This window comes from Trachypithecus francoisi, unplaced genomic scaffold (genome assembly GCF_009764315.1).
Source record: "Trachypithecus francoisi isolate TF-2019V2 unplaced genomic scaffold, Tfra_2.0 Lachesis_group12, whole genome shotgun sequence".
NCBI classification, from domain to species: Eukaryota; Metazoa; Chordata; class Mammalia; order Primates; family Cercopithecidae; genus Trachypithecus; species Trachypithecus francoisi.
In genome coordinates this window covers 98,130,497-98,148,377 of record NW_022681457.1, presented here as the reverse complement: position 1 = coordinate 98,148,377, position 17,881 = coordinate 98,130,497, and the positions used below count along the sequence as shown (strand labels likewise).

The following is a 17,881-nucleotide window of genomic DNA, read 5'->3' as shown; positions in this document are numbered from 1 at the left end:
TTCTTTTCGTGGTGCTATATTGCAGGACATTGGCATCTTACTCCCCAGATAATAAATGCCAGTAGCACTATAGAGTTGCTGTGACAACCAGAAAAGGCACTTTCATGCATTTATTTCCAAACACTTCTCAGTGGTTGGTATTGCCCCGGTTGAATACTACTGGCTGTACTGTCAGGATTCTTGGAAGGAGCTTTGAACAAAATCCTCTGGGAGAACAGACTGAAAGTAGGTGGTGCTTGAAACTTGGACTGGCCAACCCTTTTGGTGTCTGACTTGTGTGTTCATGTTTTTTAAGTAGGTATTTTGAAACTGCTCTCAACCCCATTTTGCCATTTCTCCTATTGAGGGTGAAGAGAGAGAAGTAATATCCATTGTGTGTGCACTTTATGAACTGGCACTGTAACAAGCATTTCACATACTTATCATTTGAACTGTTTTGTATCTTTGTTAAACAGTTTTTAATCCCTGTTTACAGATGGTTCTGGTGCCAAGAGATGAAGTGACTTGCTCAAAGTGGTGTGAAACTATACTTTTTTTTTCTTTTTAAAAAAGTAACAACCTAAATTTATTTGATTGTCAGTTAACCTCCAGTTGATGACTTTGGGCTTCTGGTCTTAAGTGTATGGGACAGACCTTAATTGTTAGCACTTGTGTAGGATTATGATAGCTGACATTCTGGGTGCTAGAGGATACAGCAGTGAATTAAACACACACAGGACACATAGATTAAACAAGATAAATAAGTGAACCATATAGTATGTTAGTGATACATGCTTGGGAGAAAAAGTTAATCAGGGACCAAGTATAGGAATGTGCAGGGTTAAAATCTTAGATGAGTTCACCAGGGAAGGCCACACTCAAGTGATGTTTGACATAAAAGTGAGCTATACTAATATCTGGGTGAAGAAAGTATTCCAAGTGGAAGGATCTGTGAGTACAAAGGCTTTGAGGCTAGAGGATGCCCAGCTGATTTGAGGAACATTTTTTTTTTTTCCTGAGACAGAGTTTGCTCTGTTGCTCAGGTTGGAGTGCAGTGGCACAATCTTGAACTCAGCGCAACCTCCGCCTCCCAGGTTCAAGCAATTCTCCTGCCTCAGCCTCCCAAGTAGCTGGGATTACAGGCATGCACCACCACGCCTGGCTAACTTTTATATTTTTAGTAGAGACGGGGTTTCTCCATGTTGGCCAGGCTGGTCTCAAACTCCTGACCTCAGGTGATCCGCCTGCCTCCGCCTCCCAAAGTGTTGGGATTACAGGCGTGAGCCACTGCAGTTGACTGTTTTTTTTGTTGTTGTTGTTCTTTATTACTTTATTTGACCCTGAAGTGTGGTACTACTATCTGTTCTGTTGATAAGGAAACTGAGAGACAAAGGTTGAAGGCACTGTAGGGGCAGAGCTCTTAAGCCACTGCGTAGAACTGGCCATGTACAGTAGTCCTCCTTTATCTGTGTGGGGATATCTTCCAAGACCCCCAGTGGATGCCTGAGAGTACCAGACCCTGTATGTGCAGATGCCCATCAGTATCCGTAGGGGGTTGGTTCCAGGACCCCCTGAGGATACTGAAATCTGGGGAATATATAAAATCGCATGACATTTGCATATAAACTATTAATTCGTACATTCTCCTGTATATGTTAAATCATTTCTAGATTACTTATAATACCTCATACAATGTAGATATTATGTAAGTAGTTGTTATGCTATATTGTTTAGGGAATAATGACAAGAAAAAAAGTGTACACATTCAGTACAGGCACAACCATCATAGGCCTAATTACATTTTTGATCTGAGGCTGGCTGAATCCGTAGATGCAGAACCCATGGATACAAAGGTTTGATTGTACTTTTGTTTTTTCCTGTACATGCATACCTATGATAAAGTTTGATGTATTAAGCGCAGTAAGAGATTAACAATAACTAATGATAAAATACAACAATTATGTGATTGTGGTCTCTCTCTTTCAAAATATCTTATTGTATGTAATGTTTTCAGATTGTGGTTGACTGTGGGTAACCAAAACCTTGGAAAGCAAAATCAAGGATAATGGGGGGACTCCTGTAGATCCAGAGCATTTCGGTTCAGCATTAAAGCGGATAGGAATTGCCAGGCCACTAGAGTTTCACTTTTTCTTCTACATTCCCCTTTCCTTTCCTGCTTTTGAGCATAGGGGAGCATGTTTGTTTTGTACACATATCTTTCTCTCTGCCTACCTGAAATTTATATTCTAGTCAAGGATACAGATAGCAAACAAGATAAATAAGTAAAGCATTAGTATGGTAGTGATACTTGCCCAGGTGAACCAGACAATCTGAGACTGAGTATAGAAATTTGGGAAAGCTTGATTTTGACTGAAAGTGCTGCTCATTTGGGAATCTGAGGTGCATTTCTGGCTTTTCTCTGCTGGCCAGGCACTGCCCTCTTCAGACCATTGTTTGGCTAAGGAAAATGAATGTACATCTGAATTCTAGAGATACTCTGCTGGAGATGGATTGGCACTATAACAAGCATTTCACATACTTACCATTTGAACTGTCTCATATTTTTGTTAAAGTTTTTAATCCCTGTTTACAGATAGTTCTGGTGCCAAGGAATGAAGTGACTTGCTCAAAGTAGTGTGAAGCTCTATACTTTTTTTTTCTTTTTAAAAAGGTACAACTGGGCTGGGAGTGGTGGCTCACACCTGTAATCCTGGCTCTTTGGGAAGCTGAGGCAGGTGGATCATGAGGTCAGGTGTTTGAGACCAGCCTGACCAACATAGTGAAAACCCGTCTCTACTAAAAATACAAATATTAGCTGGGCGTGGTGGCACGCGCCTGTAATCCCAGCTACTCAGGAGGTTGAGGTAGGAGAATTGCTTGAACCTGGGAGGCAGAAGTTGCAGTGAGCTGAGGTCACGCACTGCACTCCAGCCTGGTGACAATGAGACTCCGTCTCAAAAAACAAAAGTACAACTTTCCAGCTTGGCCAACATGATGAAATCCTGTCTTCACCAAAAATACAAAAATTAGCTGGACGTGGTGGCACAGGCCTATAATCCCAGCTACTAGGGTGACCGTGGCAGGAGAATCACTTGAACCAGGTGGAGGTTGCAGTGAGCTGAAATGGCATCACTGTACTCCAGCATGGGTGATAGAGCAAACAAGACTCTGTCTCAAAAAAAAAAAAAAAAAAAAAAATCTTAATTTATTTGATTGTCAGTTAACCTTTGGCCCTGTAGCCCAAATGCTCCCAGACTGGGCACGAGAATCTCTTAAGATTAAAAATACAGATTCCTGGCCGGGCACAGTGGCTCATGCCTATAATCCCAGCACTTTGGGAGGCTGAAGCTGGCAGATCACTTGAGCTTAGGAGTTCAAGAACAGCCTGCGAACACGGTGAAACCCCATCTCTACAAAAACTGGGTATGATGGCATGTGTTTATAGTCCCAGTTGCTCAGGAGGCTGAGGTGGGAGGATCACTTGAACCCAGGATAGGAGGTTGAGCCTGCAGTGGGCCATGATTGCATCACTGCACTCCAGCTAGGTTGATAGATTGAGACACCCTGTCTCAAAAAAAAAAAAAAGATTCCTGGCCTGGCCCCCATCCCAGACCTGCTAATTAAGAATCTGGAGGGTAGAATTGGATTGAGGAGCTGAGGAGGTTGAGGTTCAACCTGGTTGATCATCTTGACCACTCCCTCAGGAAGTTGGTTTGAGAACTGGCATTGGACCCCAGATGTGCTTACTGCCTCTCAGCTTATCTGCTCTTTGCACCTGGTTGTACTGCTGTCTTTTGAGATAAAAAGTTGTAAAGAAGGGGACGTTTAATTTTATTTTTATTTATTTATTTATTTATTTATTTATTTATTTATTTATTTATTTTTTTGAGACGGAGTCTCACTCTGTCGCCGGGGCTGGAGTGCAGTGGCCGGATCTCAGCTCACTGCAAGCTCTGCCTCCCGGGTTCACGCCATTCTCCTGCCTCAGCCTCCCGAGTAGCTGGGACTACAGGCGCCCGCCAGCTCGCCCGGCTAGTTTTTTGTATTTTTTAGTAGAGACGGGGTTTCACCGTGTTAGTCAGGATGGTCTCGATCTCCTGACCTCGTGATCCGCCCGTCTCGGCCTCCCAAAGTGCTGGGATTACAGGCTTGAGCCACCGCGCCCGGCCTAGTTTTTTTTTTTGTATTTTTTAGTAGAGACGGGGTTTCACAGTGTTAGCCAGGATGGTCTCGATCTCCTGACCTCGTGATCCGCCCGTCTCAGCCTCCCAAAGTGCTGGGATTACAGGCTTGAGCCACCACACCCGGCCGTTAATTTTATGAGATGACATTTTTGTTCTTGTTTGATAGTTTTCTTGGGGCCTTATTGTTGTTTTTATAACTCTGGTTTGTTTTTGTTTTTGTTTTTTGAGACAGAGTCTTACTCTGTCTCCCAGGCTGGAGTGCAGTGGCATGATCTTGGCTTACTGAGACCTCCGCCTCCCAGGTTCAAGCGATTCTCCTGCCTCAGCCTCCTAAGTAGCTGGGACTATAAGGCGCGTGCCACCACGTCCAGTTAATACTTGTATTTTTAGTAGAGACCAGGTTTCACCATATTGGCCAGGCTGGTCTCGAACTCCTGACCTCATGATCCTCTGTCCTCAGCCTCCCAAAGATTACAGGTGTGAGCCACTGTGCCTGGCCTAACCCTGGGTTTTAAGCAGTACCTGAAAGGATTTTTTTTCCAGAGAAGTTACTTGGTTTCTTTAGTGGCTTCTGTAATTTGTTTGAAATAGGGAGAAATTGGTTAGTTAAGTTTGGTCTTAGAAAAAAGTGATCTTCATTTTAGGAAGAGCGTTTTCTCTGGAAATGATGATAGCTACCTGTTCTGGAAAAGGTGGCTAATGAAAGTGCTCTGGATGAAGAGAGAAGTATTTACCATTTGTTGGAATTCATTAGTTTGATGCTCTAGCGGCTTTATTTTAAGGGCTCTTTCTGGCACCAAAGAAGTGAAGAAGTATCAGTCACCTGGTTGTGGTTTTTCTGGCATGCCTCTTTTTGGTAGACAGCTGTGAGGTGGTTATGGTTGGTTCTCATAATCTGATGGAGATTTGCTATATGATTCAGTGACTCCCTTTTGGTGTCCTTTTTCTAACCTTAGTAAGTTTTCTCTTATCTTCTGGTCTGGAAGGATAGAGATGGTAGCCTATATATCGCTAAGCCCAGAAGATAATGAGGCCTTTGTCTTGTTTTACATCACGTTCTAGATGTTCTTGGTTTGACATCTGGTCGCAAGCCCCTTCCTGGAGGTTTGATCAGGCTAGTGCTTCAGGGGATATCATTGGAATGGGCTACATCTGCAAAGGGGAATGTGTCTGATCTTCTAGAATGGTTTCTGTAAGCAGAATGAGGTAGATAGAAATTTTCACTGATTTTTTGTGGTGGTTTTTTGTTTTTTTTGTTTTTGTTTTTGAAATAGAGCCTTGCTCTGTTACCCAGGCTGGAGTGCAGTGGTGGGATCTCGGCTAACTACAGCCTCTGCCTCCCAGGTTCAAGCGATTCTCCTGCGTCAGCCTCTTGAGTAGCTGGGATTATAGGCATGTGCCACCATGCTGGGCTAATTTTTGTACTTTTAGTAGAGACGGGGTTTCGCCATGTTGGCCAGCCTGGTCTCAAACTCCTGACCTCAGGCGATCTGCCCCCTTGGCCACCCAAAGTGTTGGGATTACATGTGTGAGTCACTGCGCTTGGCCGATTTTTATTCCACTTGGAAATTTATGGAAGCTTGAAAGAATTTTTAAAAAACAAAACTTTTTTGGGGAGTGGTAGTTCAAACTAGTTGTTGATGATTCCTCTCTCACCAAAGGCAGATGGTCAGTTTGTTTAGAACTTGAATGAACTAGAATGAATTGTGAAGTAGAAAACTGAGGTATGGTTCCTAGGTTATGAATGAAGAGAATCCTAGACTGAGTGGGTTTGATTCCCTGCATCAGGTGTGGGTATAATCTGATGAGATTTTTTTATTTTCCTATCATCAGCTTGGCTTCAGGAGATCTTTAGTGTTGTCTCTGTTGAAGCCATATAGGAGGTTAGAAATCTCTTATTGTCCTAGGTCATATAAACAGTCATATTTCCCCACTATTTAAAACAAGATGAAGGTAGTCTCCTTATTTTAGGAGGCAGGGTCTTGGGGTGAAACTAAGACAAACAGGTTTCTGGACAGTTTCTCCTCATTTGGGGGCTCGGGGTTCTTGACTAGTCTTCAAAGAAGGCCTGAAGTACTAGGTGATAGAGAAAAGACAGGATAAGGGGCATTAGATACAGATATCTGTGGCTGGTGAGAGAAGGGACAATGAGAATGATTTATGCTGGTCATTTTATGTGCCAGGGTACATAGGGTGTTTTTTTTTTTTTTTTTTGGTGGAAGCCTAGTCTGTCCTGAGATATTACTCCTGAGATCTAAGTGAGCCACGTGCAGCTGGCAGGAAGCTGAAAGCTGTTGGTTGGGAGAGGCCTTAATTTTTACACATGTCCCTGCCTGGAATGCCCTATCACAGGGGAGGGTCCCTTGCTGGAACTGGATCAACAGCTGCCGCCTGTCCCTGGAATCACAGGAAGCGGAGGACGGGGTGCCTTTGTATAGGGAGCTCTGAAGCCAGACAATAGTTTGTGCTGGCGGGGCCATGTGGCGAGTCATGTGACCTGGGGCTGTTTTCTGCTGGGGTCCTTACCCATCTGTTCTCTCGGCTCTTTCTGGGTTATCAGGCGCCAGTCCAAGTCCTCCCAGGCAGCCAGCTTCATGGCCAGAGATTACGAGCACTAACCTTCCTGGCAGGGGCGGTGTGGCTTCGAGTTTATGCAGATTAGCCATGTGTTTCTCACTTCAAGGCGTTCCACAGGAAAAGCCTTTTCCTGTGTTTGGCTCTCAGTGGGCGGTTCCCAGCTTACTGTACTGGGACTCAGCAAGCAGCAGGCATGCACCAGAGGGATCACAGTACACTGGCCCCCCTCTCCATTCCACCTCCAATGCTACGTCACCACAACACAACCACTCGCGCTCTCATACTGTTGGTGTCATTCATTCGGTGCCAAGATTGCTTTAAAAAATTCCCTTGGCCCCAGTTCAAACAGGAGTACAGCTGGGATGTGTTAGATTTTAGGCAGTCTGCCCTCAATTTGAGATGAGTTATAAATAGCAGTGCCGACTTCCTTAACTACCGCTCTCTGAGGTAAAATGCAGGTTAATTACTGTGGGAATCAATTAGGGGGGTTCTTTTGGTTAAAGAGCCAGGGATGCATTTTTTTATTGTTATTATTAAAAGTCATATAACAGATCTAGCCAGGAATAAATTGAAAGCACAAGGAGTAATAATATTTAAATATCCAAAAGTCAAGGTTATAGCTCTAGGTTTACACTGGACCCAATAGTTAGCATTTAGGATGACAAAATGAGTGGTGGTCAAGACTTCTCTCTGATGGACACCTTTTGGCAGCCCCTGGCCCAACCCTCTCTGTTCTTATTTTTGCTAGCCCTTGGCACTGTTGAGTACTAAATTTAGCTCCTTAGGGTTGCTGCCTGGTCACTTCTTTCTATATCCTTGGATTGGAACTGGAGGTTTCCTCAGTTGTACTTTTATTTAAATAAAATTATGAAGTTTCTCTTTCCTGGTGCCATTGCCACGTGGTGTGATACATTTTTGTAAATGGTGTATCTCTGCTTAGAAGTTTTGAGTTCTTGGCTCTGTCTTCTCTGGTCTCTCCTCGGTCATGGTCAGATGGAGAATTTGAAGCGTATTTTAATCTGTGAATTACACAAAGTGGTTACTTTGGGTTATAAGACATTTAGCCCAGGTCCACCTTAAAAGTCTAGTCTGTTAATTTCAGCAGTTTTTGAGGGTCATTTTGGTTTTCCTTGATGCAATAAGAAGTTGTAAGAGGTTCCAGTAGCCTATTAGTCTGGAGGGTCTTGTAATTCTGTTGGCTTGGAGCAGGGGAACTCCCTATGTAAGGGGTCTGTCTGCTAGCTGTTTGTTCTCAATATATTCAGAAGGACAAGCTGCTAGGTGTCCTTGCCTTTGATGCCCCTAAACTGCATCTTTTGGTACATTTCATTTGGCAGGCAGTTTATAACATGGCCATTGATCTGGAAGGAGATAAGTGGTGAATGGAGATGAGGAGTTTTCTTATGGCTCTTTCCTCCTTTTTTATTTTTATTTTTATGAATTCAGGAGAGTGTATAGCAGGGGGCCTGACTTTGCTGATCAAGGGGCAGCATTTTCCTCTCAATTATGTGTTTCTGTGGCAGAGCCTTTGCTTTTGAAGTGTAATCACAGTAATCTACTCCTGTGGTTTCCCATTGAAAGGATTTCCTCTGTCTTTCCCAGAGTGGAATCTCTCTGGCTTTTTGCAGCTAGGGTTTGGTGTTTCCATCCCCTGCCTTGTGCCTGCAGACTGCTGATACTGGCTTTTGTATCTTGCATCTAGGGATTTTTCTGGTGTGAAATTGCTGCTTTCCAATAAAACTGATCAGTGAAGATTTAAGGCCCCTTCTCTGTTACGAGAGATTGGGAGATGGCATTTCATCTATAACTGCAAATCACAAATCTTTCACGATGGTTTTAAATGTCATAAGTGTGAGTTAGGTCCCTGCCGACCTCCCCTTCTGATTCAAGCAGATGTCTAACTTTTACATGAGACCAGAATAATCTGATTGTTTGAACTGAATATATATTTAGTTTGCGAAATAAGCTACATATTCTGTTGATCATAAGCCTTTTGTGATGGGAGGGAGTCAGAGATCTAATGACCAGAAAAAGGAAGCATACTGATTTTATTTTTAGAATAAAAATTTCTTTGATGTATATTTATTTTTTGGTCTACAAAGATTTCCTAAAGTTGAGGTGGGACATTCCTTGAACCCTTTATAGCCCTCATGTAAACAGCTGTACTCAATTGGGAGTGCAGGCCTCTGTGTAAGAGAGGAAAACGTGACTTGTCCTTAGCCTTTTGTTTTTAAGCAGTGTATATGAGGATGCCCCTGCAATTCTGAAATTCTCCCTGGTATCAACTTTTTTTTTTGAGACAGAGTCCCGCTCTGTTGCCCAGGCTGTAGTGCAGTGGCATGATCTCCGCTTGCTGCAGCTTCTGCCTCCTGGGTTTAGGTGGTTCACCTGCCTCAGCCTGCTGAGTAGCTGGGATTAACAGGCGTGTGCCACCACGCCCAGCTAATTTTTGTATTTTAGTAGAGACGGGGTTTCACCATGTTGGCCAGGGTGGTCTGGAACTCCTGACCTCAAGTGATTCACCCACCTCAGTGCTGCGAATACAGGCCTGAGTCACCGCGCCTGGCCTTGTAGGTTTTTTGTTTGTTTGTTTGTTTTTGAGACAGTCTTGCTCTGCTGCCCAGGCTGGAGTGCAGTGGTGCAATCTCAGCTCGCTTCAGTTCTCCGCCTCCCAGGTTCAAGTGATTCTCATACCTCAGCCTCCCGAGTAGCTGAGACTACAGGCATGCGCCGCCACACCCAGCTACTTTTTGTGTTTTTAGTAGAGGTGAGGTTTCACTATGTTAGCCAGGTTTGTCTCCCAACTCCTAGCCTCAAGTGATCCACCTGCCTTGGTCTCCCAAAGTGCTGGGATTACAGATGTGAGACACTGCGCCCAGCCAGGTTACTCTTAAAGTGTGCCTGTTCTCCCTTGAGTATTGTTATCCTTCTGTCTCCTCTTTCACTTCAGTCCAGCTTTTTTTCTACCTTCAAAGTCATAACCTGTGTTAGAGTTAGATTTAGGGTATGACCCTGGCTTTATGGCTAGATAGTTTGATTTGGGCTTTGTCCCCATAGCGTCTCCTACCCTTTTTTGGAAGAGGACAGCGTTGCACATTGAACAGTCACTGAGCCCAAGCTCTGTACTTTGGTATTTGGGAGAGCTTTGAAGATAAAACACCTGATCTCTGGCTTCCCAGAAGCTAGTCTTAAGAAATGCAATCAGTTAGTTGGAATAGTTAGCTGCAACTAAGGGTTAAATCTTAGGATGCTAACTGGATTTACAATAGGGCATTTAGAAATGTGAGAGACCAAAGTGTGCTGAAGTGGCTTCATTTTGAAAGGTCAAATTTCTGTTACTAGAAGCCACTGTGGACAGGAGGGCAGGGCAGGATGCCATTGCATAGAGCTGGGTGTGGACAGTATGTGGGGAATCTTGGAGTGAGACTGAAAAAATGTGGAAAACCGGGTCACATTGTAGAGGGCTTTAGAGTCAGGTAGAAGCACTGTTTTATCATTACTGATAATCGCTACCATTTATTGGACATTTAAATACCAGGTACTGTGTGAAGTATGTTATGTGCATTTAAAGAACTGATGTGTTCAAGGTAGGATGGTGAGAGAGGTAGGATTTGAACCCAAGTCTATCAAATTACTATACTGTGCTCTATGTAATAATACTGTGCAGGATTTAGTAGTTAGGAAGTTTGAAACTATTATTGACCAGGGAGTGGTGGAAGTGATTTGGGAACAGCATTGTCCTAGAACTGCTCTAACATAATAAGCCACTAGCCACATGTAGTTATGTGAATTTAAATTAATTAAATGTAAATAAAAATAAAAATTTAGTTCCTGAGTCATATTTGATAATTTAAGTGTTTAATAGTTATCCATCACAGAAAATGTTATTGGCCAGTGCTTCTCTAGATGACTGGTTCTTAGCTAATAGTATATACCAGACTCATTCGAAGATCTTTAAGGAGGTTGGAGAAGAGCACAAGCCCTTCCAGACCCAGTAAATTGGAATCTCTAGAAAGAGGCCTAGCCATTTATGAAGCTTCACAGAAAATTCTAATCTGCATCCCTGGTTAATAGCTACTGCTCTAAAAGCTCTATAGTAACCATGGTAATGACTGCCCCTCATGTTGTGGGGAGACCTAGACTGACAGAGATACCCAGAGCAGGCTCATCTCTTTGTTCAACAAAATAGTCTCTGCAGTTGGAGGCCGCATGGACAGCAGCTGCAGTCTGGGATGAGATGAGGACCTCAGTGTGATATGTGGCATGATATGGCCATGTAAGCCCCCAAGCTCTTTACAGGAGAGAATGGTGATGTTTTGGCTCCATTGCCAGGTGTATTGGGGAGGACCATATGCTATTTCTTAATTGTTGTTAAATTTGAACTTCCTAAGTAACTCTAAAATCCATGTAGCTCTGCAATTATGATTGGGAATGTTATTGGAGCTTCTAATATGGATGAAAGACGGGCAAAAATTGTTTAGTTAGGATTGTGGGAAACAGTACTTTAATAATATGGACATGTAGGGTTGTTGGAAACAGTACTTTAATAATATTGACATGTAGTAGTGATTTGGGACACAGTTTTAGTGTGATTTTATACAGTTCAGAAACATGGGAGAGGAGTATTCCCATCATCACTCACCAGGTTAGTTGAGATTTCAGATACAGCCTAAGAAATAACTGCTTCTCTTTTTTCCTTTTGATATTAAGAAGAACAGCCTCTGTGGCTTATTGTCTTACCTGTTTTCTTTCATGAAAGCTCACTTCCTCTACTATAAAACACTTAATAGCATTATTAAAAAATAAATACAGAGAACCAATTGTTTGGATGTCCCCTTCCTTTATTTTGGAGGTTTTGTTGTTGTTTAAGGTCTTAATATCTTAAATTATAGAATAGCTTATTAATTTTGAATAATAGAACTGGAAGGAACCCTAGGGATAACCTAGACCAGTCCTTGGAGGTGGGTTCTAGCGGTCTGTTTTAACAAGCCTTTCAAGTGATTCTGATGCATGCTAAAATCAGTGAACCACTGAACTCCTTCATTTGACAGTTAATGATAGGCCTAGATTATCAGTATCTACTTTACAACCCCAATGTAAGAGCCAGTTTTTAAGTTTTATATCAGACTCATGCCTACTCGGCATCTTGTGTGTATCTAAAAGATGCTTAGAGAAACTTCCCCCTCCCTCCACACCACTAATAGATATAGGTAGATACTTCTGGAAGGGGAAAGTGTGCTCTGGAGCGCCAGTAGGATAAAGCCATATCAAAAAGTGAATGAGCTGATTGAACCTGTTGCTCCACAAAGAGCTGGAAGGAAAGCAACATCCATGATAGTCTACCATTGAATCTTCTTGTCTCTCAGAGAAACAAAAGTTCTGTCCTCCTTATATCTTCAAACTCTTGAATATTAAAGGAAATGAGCTTTTCAGTTGAGATACACAAGGCTCTTAATTCAGAGTTACCGTTCCCTCAACTGTCACTTAGCTTCTTTGCTTATTTGGAAGAAAGCATAAATTTAACTGTGCCGTAGTGCAGATAGGCTATAGGTGTTTAAGGGGAGTTTTCACTATTGGAAAAATAGAAACATCTAGATGTTTGTGTATATGAATTTCCCGTCATAGTATTGAAGCATCAATTTTGGTGTTTAACAAGGTGATGGCAGTGCATAACAGCACCGTCCTCTACCAACTGAAGGGCCTTTGTTTACACCTGGCCTGTCCCTTGGATCTCAAGCAATACCACAGTTACAAAGTAGGTTTTAGCTTACAAGATGTTTTCACAAATAGGTGGTATTTTCATTTTTCAAATGACAAAATTAGGGTTCTGAGGCGGGGCAGTTGACTTAAAGGTTACTAGGTTAGTCTCATTGCTCTTTCAAAGTAACTGGATTTCTTTGTAGCATACAGACTGAAAAAACCTGTATACTTGGGTTGTATATTCAGTGGCCAGAGACCATCAAAGCTCAGGTTAATGAAATGCTTTTTATTTTGTAGCCATCCAGTCCAATGGATCAGATGGGCAAGATGAGACCTCAGCCATATGGCGGGACTAACCCATACTCGCAGCAACAGGGACCTCCGTCAGGACCGCAGCAAGGACATGGGTACCCAGGGCAGCCATATGGGTCCCAGACCCCGCAGCGGTACCCGATGACCATGCAGGGCCGGGCACAGAGTGCCATGGGCGGCCTCTCTTATACACAGCAGGTAGATGGTGATTCTGATTACCTTGACCGTTGTTGCTGTCCAAAACCTGATCTGTGAGCTATAGAATCAGAATGTATCCTTGGCTTCCAAGCCTCTTGACAAGACTGTAGACCTGTTGGCTCAGTTAATTGCAGAGTGCTACTAGCAAAGCCAAAACTATAGGCACCGTCCCATGTGTGTTCCAAGGAAAACTACTCCCTGGTCACAGGTACATATCTCTTTTTCTCTTGACCTGACAGGCCAGCTTACACCTAGTGAGTGGTGATCTCTGAATGAGGTGGGATGAAAGGCAGTGGCTGAACACCTAGGCACTGCTACTACTAAGAAAACCATTCATATCATGTGCCCTGGGGACAGAAAAGGCCCTTTATGCTTCTGAATGCCTTTACCATATCTGCCATCTGGTTCAAAATGAATGTTACTGGGAATAGAAGAAAAGGGGAAGATTGAACAGAAAAGATGTTAACAGCATTGTTACAAATGTTAAGATTTCCCTTATCCATCTCCTTTTGTTGAACCATTCACATCATTATCTCTTTATTGTCATTTTTTTGTTGACAAAGTTTTCTATCACTTATATTTGATACTCATACTGAAAATAGGGAGAGAATATAAAACAAATTTTACTTCTAAGACTTTAAAGCAAAGTATGCCTTTAATATAGAAAATTGTCTCTTTTTTTCAATAGAGGAAAGATGAGGTAATTTATTTATTTATTTACTTATTTTATTTTATTTTTTTGCCTGCTTACTAAATATATACCCAGTGACTAAAATAGTGCCTGGTACAAGTAATCGAGTAGGCTCTCAAATATTTTTTTTGAATGAAAACTAAATTAAAGAACCAAAGTAGCTAGTGATTTGCACACTGTCTGAATTACTAAACCATAGGTTTTCAGTTGGCTGAGCCAGGCTGCTATTGACTATTCATTGTGGTTAGGGTACAGATTCCTAACACTTATAAAAACATTCTAGGCCGTGATAAAAAGAGTAGGCTCATTGGTAGAAACAGCTGCTCTTAAACTCATGTTAGTTGCCTCAATAGTAAATAGTGTAAATTTTCAGTGGATAAATGTCCACTTGTAAACAAACCACCTAAAAACCCAGCTTGGCCGTCCTTCCTGGCTCAGTTTAGGCAGGGATGAGAGAAAAACCCTGGGCCTCCTAAGTATGAGGCCTTGCATGCTTGCTTTCTATACTCATCCTCAGTGCATAGCTTCTGACAAAACACTTCATCTTTCCTCATTCAGGAGAGTCAGTGCTAAAAGTATATTTTCGTTTCCTACAGATTCCTCCTTATGGACAACAAGGCCCCAGCGGGTATGGTCAACAGGGCCAGACTCCATATTACAACCAGCAAAGTCCTCACCCTCAGCAGCAGCAGCCACCCTACTCCCAGCAACCACCGTCCCAGACCCCTCATGCCCAACCTTCGTATCAGCAGCAGCCACAGTCTCAGCCACCACAGCTCCAGTCCTCTCAGACTCCATACTCCCAGCAGCCATCCCAACCTCCACATCAGCAGTCCCCGACTCCATACCCCTCCCAGCAGTCCACGACACAGCAGCACCCCCAGAGCCAGCCCTCCTACTCACAGCCACAGGCTCAGTCTCCCTACCAGCAGCAGCAACCTCAGCAGCCAGCACCCTCGACGCTCTCCCAGCAGGCTGCGTATCCTCAGCCCCAGTCTCAGCAGTCCCAGCAAACTGCCTATTCCCAACAGCGCTTCCCTCCACCGCAGGTAAGATATCCTTGCCCTCCTGCCTTTCCCTGTGTGTGACCACAGACAGCTTGGGGGTTAGTGTCATGAGAACTTTACTGTACAGAGTGGTTCTCTAATGTGCGCTTAAAGACCAATTAAACTCTGGGTAAACATGATAACTGGATTGATTGAACTAATAAAGGCATAACCTCCTTAACTACATAAAGATCTATAGCTCTCCTTAATGATGAAGAAATAGGGCAATGGAAAGTTGTATAGATGGATAAGAAATTCAAGATAATGGGACTGAGTTTTTTTTTTTTTTTTTTGGTAAATCAGCATCAGAACTTGAGCATCCAAGTGAGTTGGTCTTTTTTCAAAACAGTCACTTTGAGAGGTGGTACTGTACATTCACTCCAACTGCCATTCCATTCTGCTGTCACTCAAAATATTTGGATCCCTTCATTTGGAATTGCCACCAGAGCTGATACCACATTCTTTTTTTTTTTTTTTTTGAGGCGGAGTCTCACTCTGTCGCCTGTGCTGGAGTGCAGTGGCCGGATCTCAGCTCACTGCAAGCTCCGCCTCCCGGATTTATGCCATTCTCCTGTCTCAGCCTCCCGAGTAGCTGGGACTACAGGCGCCTGCCACCTCGCCTGGCTAGTTTTTTTTGTATTTTTAGTAGAGATGAGGTTTCACCGTGTTAGCCAGGATGGTCTCCATCTCCTGACCTTGTGATCCGCCCGTCTCGGCCTCCCAAAGTGCTGGGATTACAGGCTTCAGCCACCGCGCCCGGCCTATACCACATTCTTTAGAATACTCTCAGTGGTGGTAAATGTTATTTTTTGTGGGTGGATTTTGTTTAGGGAAATCGCAAAAATTCATTTGGAGTTATGTCTGGTGAACAAGATATAGGTAATAGAGCCTAAAATAGCATTTGGGGCTTTATTCTTTGTAGAGCCCAAAGAAGAGAGATGACTGAGTGATGACAGGTCCCCTAAAAAGTTTATGTATTGGTGGCACTGTTGGAATAAATACCTCATCCCAAGGTGATGTCTTTGAAGGAAGCAGTGCTCATTTTAATGCAGAGGATCTAGCATGATTTTCACGGTTTCATTGGTCTCATTCCTTGATAGATTTAACTTGAAGTTGGCCATACATTTGCATTTAACCCCAAGAAATAGCCCTCTGTAGGTAGCAATGAATGGGTGACAGTTCTGCCAGAAAGAGTCCACTGCTGACATTCTTGCAAGTCACGGCTTGGATTTTTCTGGCCTTCAGGTAATACTGTTTGCAACTGGGCTTTCTCTCACACTCATTAGAGACAGTCCCATAACCCTTTCACCATGAAGTAAGCTTGCCTGGTTTATCAATACCAGGCCATCACAGCTTTTGTTTTTCTTGTTGTAGGAGCTATCTCAAGATTCATTTGGGTCTCAGGCATCCTCAGCCCCCTCAATGACCTCCAGTAAGGGAGGGCAAGAAGATATGAACCTGAGCCTTCAGTCAAGACCCTCCAGCTTGCCTGTGAGTATTTCTGCACCTTCTGAAAGGGTGATGGGGCAGAGAGGAAACCAAAGCAAACTAGTTTCTGGTTGGAAGTTTTGGTAATTTTGATCTAAATGAATAAGTTATTTCTTGAATTCAAGGAACTTAAAGGTTGACTTGTAGATGTCTATTCTGTCTCCCTGCCCAGGGAATAGGTTTATGATCTGTTTAGTTTGTTTTTGTTTTTTTAAATATTGTGCTTTTAGACATGGACCCACATGGGGGGCAGAGAAGATGGAGATATCAGAAGCACTGTCTGCTCTCCATCAAAGTTGAGAAAAGTATCAGTTTCTTGACTTGACTCTTAAGGGCTTAATTTTTAGGCTTTTGGCTTAATGTTTAGCTACAAGGTAGGATCCTGGGGCAATTCAGCATGCATTGTCACATTGAGCATTGCTGGAGCAAAAGCAGTTTTTCTGGTGGTGATTTTGTGTGACTACTGTTTTTTTTTTTTTTTTGGTAGAGTACTTGATGCCCAGATGCTTAATTATGGAATCAGGTACTTATTTATGGAATGGACTGACCATATCCTGGGAAAGGCAGTATAGTCTAGTGATTAAGAGCTTGAGCTCTAGAGCCAGAGTTCCTGGCTGTTCAGGCTTCTGAGGCCAGAATGCAGATAGGACGTCTGAGACTGTTTCTCAGAGTTCCTGGCTCTAGATTCTGCCACCAACTCTGTTTTGTGGGTGTGGTGGTGAACATTAAATAGGTTACTAGAGAGCGCACACAAGCACTGCACATTGTAGGCAATCCATAAATGTCAGCCTTTGTAATCATCGCCTCAGAGGGCATTGGGACTGTACTTTATACCTGAAAGGCAGTTAACACCAACTAGGTGGTTGTAGGAACCTTTACTGTTAGTCTTAGCTCTGTGGGCAAGTTACTCAGCCTCTGAAAGTTAATCTGCTGGGCACAGAGATAAAATAGGCTACTCTGAAATCTAGTCATCTGGTAAGTTGGTGGGTAGCAAACCCACCATGACAAATCCTGCTTCAGATAGGAAATGAAAATTCAGCCACATATCCAGATAAGAATCTTTTGGAATTTTGACTCTACTTGGATTTAAAGCCTGTGTCTTCATTTATTCTGACCTGAGAGAAATGGTTTCAGGATCTCTAAGAAATAGGCAGAAGGCGGAAACTCTCTTCATCATGAAGCACCTCCCATGGATTCCCCTGAAGGTCTCTGAGACACCTCAGTAGGGCAAGGTGTGCAGAATCCCTTAGTACCTGGTGTTCAGGCTTCTGAGGCCAGAATGCAGATAGGACGTCTGAGACTGTTGACTTTCTCAACTGAGGAATTGGGGGAAGGAAGTGCCTTAATAAAGTGATCACTCTTTGTTCCCTTCTCATTAGTGTCTGTTGCAATCCTTTTCTGCATCCTGAACTTCATTGGAATGTGCTTTTTAACCTGATTCAGTCAGAATGTGTAACCACTCCCTCATCATCTGTGGTCTGTGGCTAAATCTGGGTGAGGTGCTATTGTGTCAAGAACCCAAATCGGTGGATTTCTGTCAGTGCTGTAAGTTGCTTTGTTCCGAAAAGTTTTTGCTTGCTTCTGGTGACCTTTTGATAGATCTGTATTTGGCTTTTTTTCTTTTTTCTTTTTTTTTGGTCCTGAGAAGCCTTGTATCCAGAGATGCTACATGTCTTGTAAGGGTTGGGAATCTTAAGAACTTCTTA

General features: G+C 43.0%; 1 protein-coding gene across 2 annotated transcripts in view; it reads left to right on the top strand.

Moving 5' to 3' along the window:
- The window catches only part of ARID1A (AT-rich interaction domain 1A), an 87,032-nt gene that overhangs the window by 21,515 nt on the left and 47,636 nt on the right, over positions 1-17,881 (top strand). For both annotated transcript variants that reach the window (XM_033227632.1, XM_033227633.1), the window contains exons 2-4: positions 12,738-12,950; positions 14,238-14,690; positions 16,062-16,178. In XM_033227632.1, the coding sequence (XP_033083523.1) occupies positions 12,738-12,950; positions 14,238-14,690; positions 16,062-16,178 (783 nt within the window). The remainder of the gene's footprint in view (positions 1-12,737; positions 12,951-14,237; positions 14,691-16,061; positions 16,179-17,881) is intronic.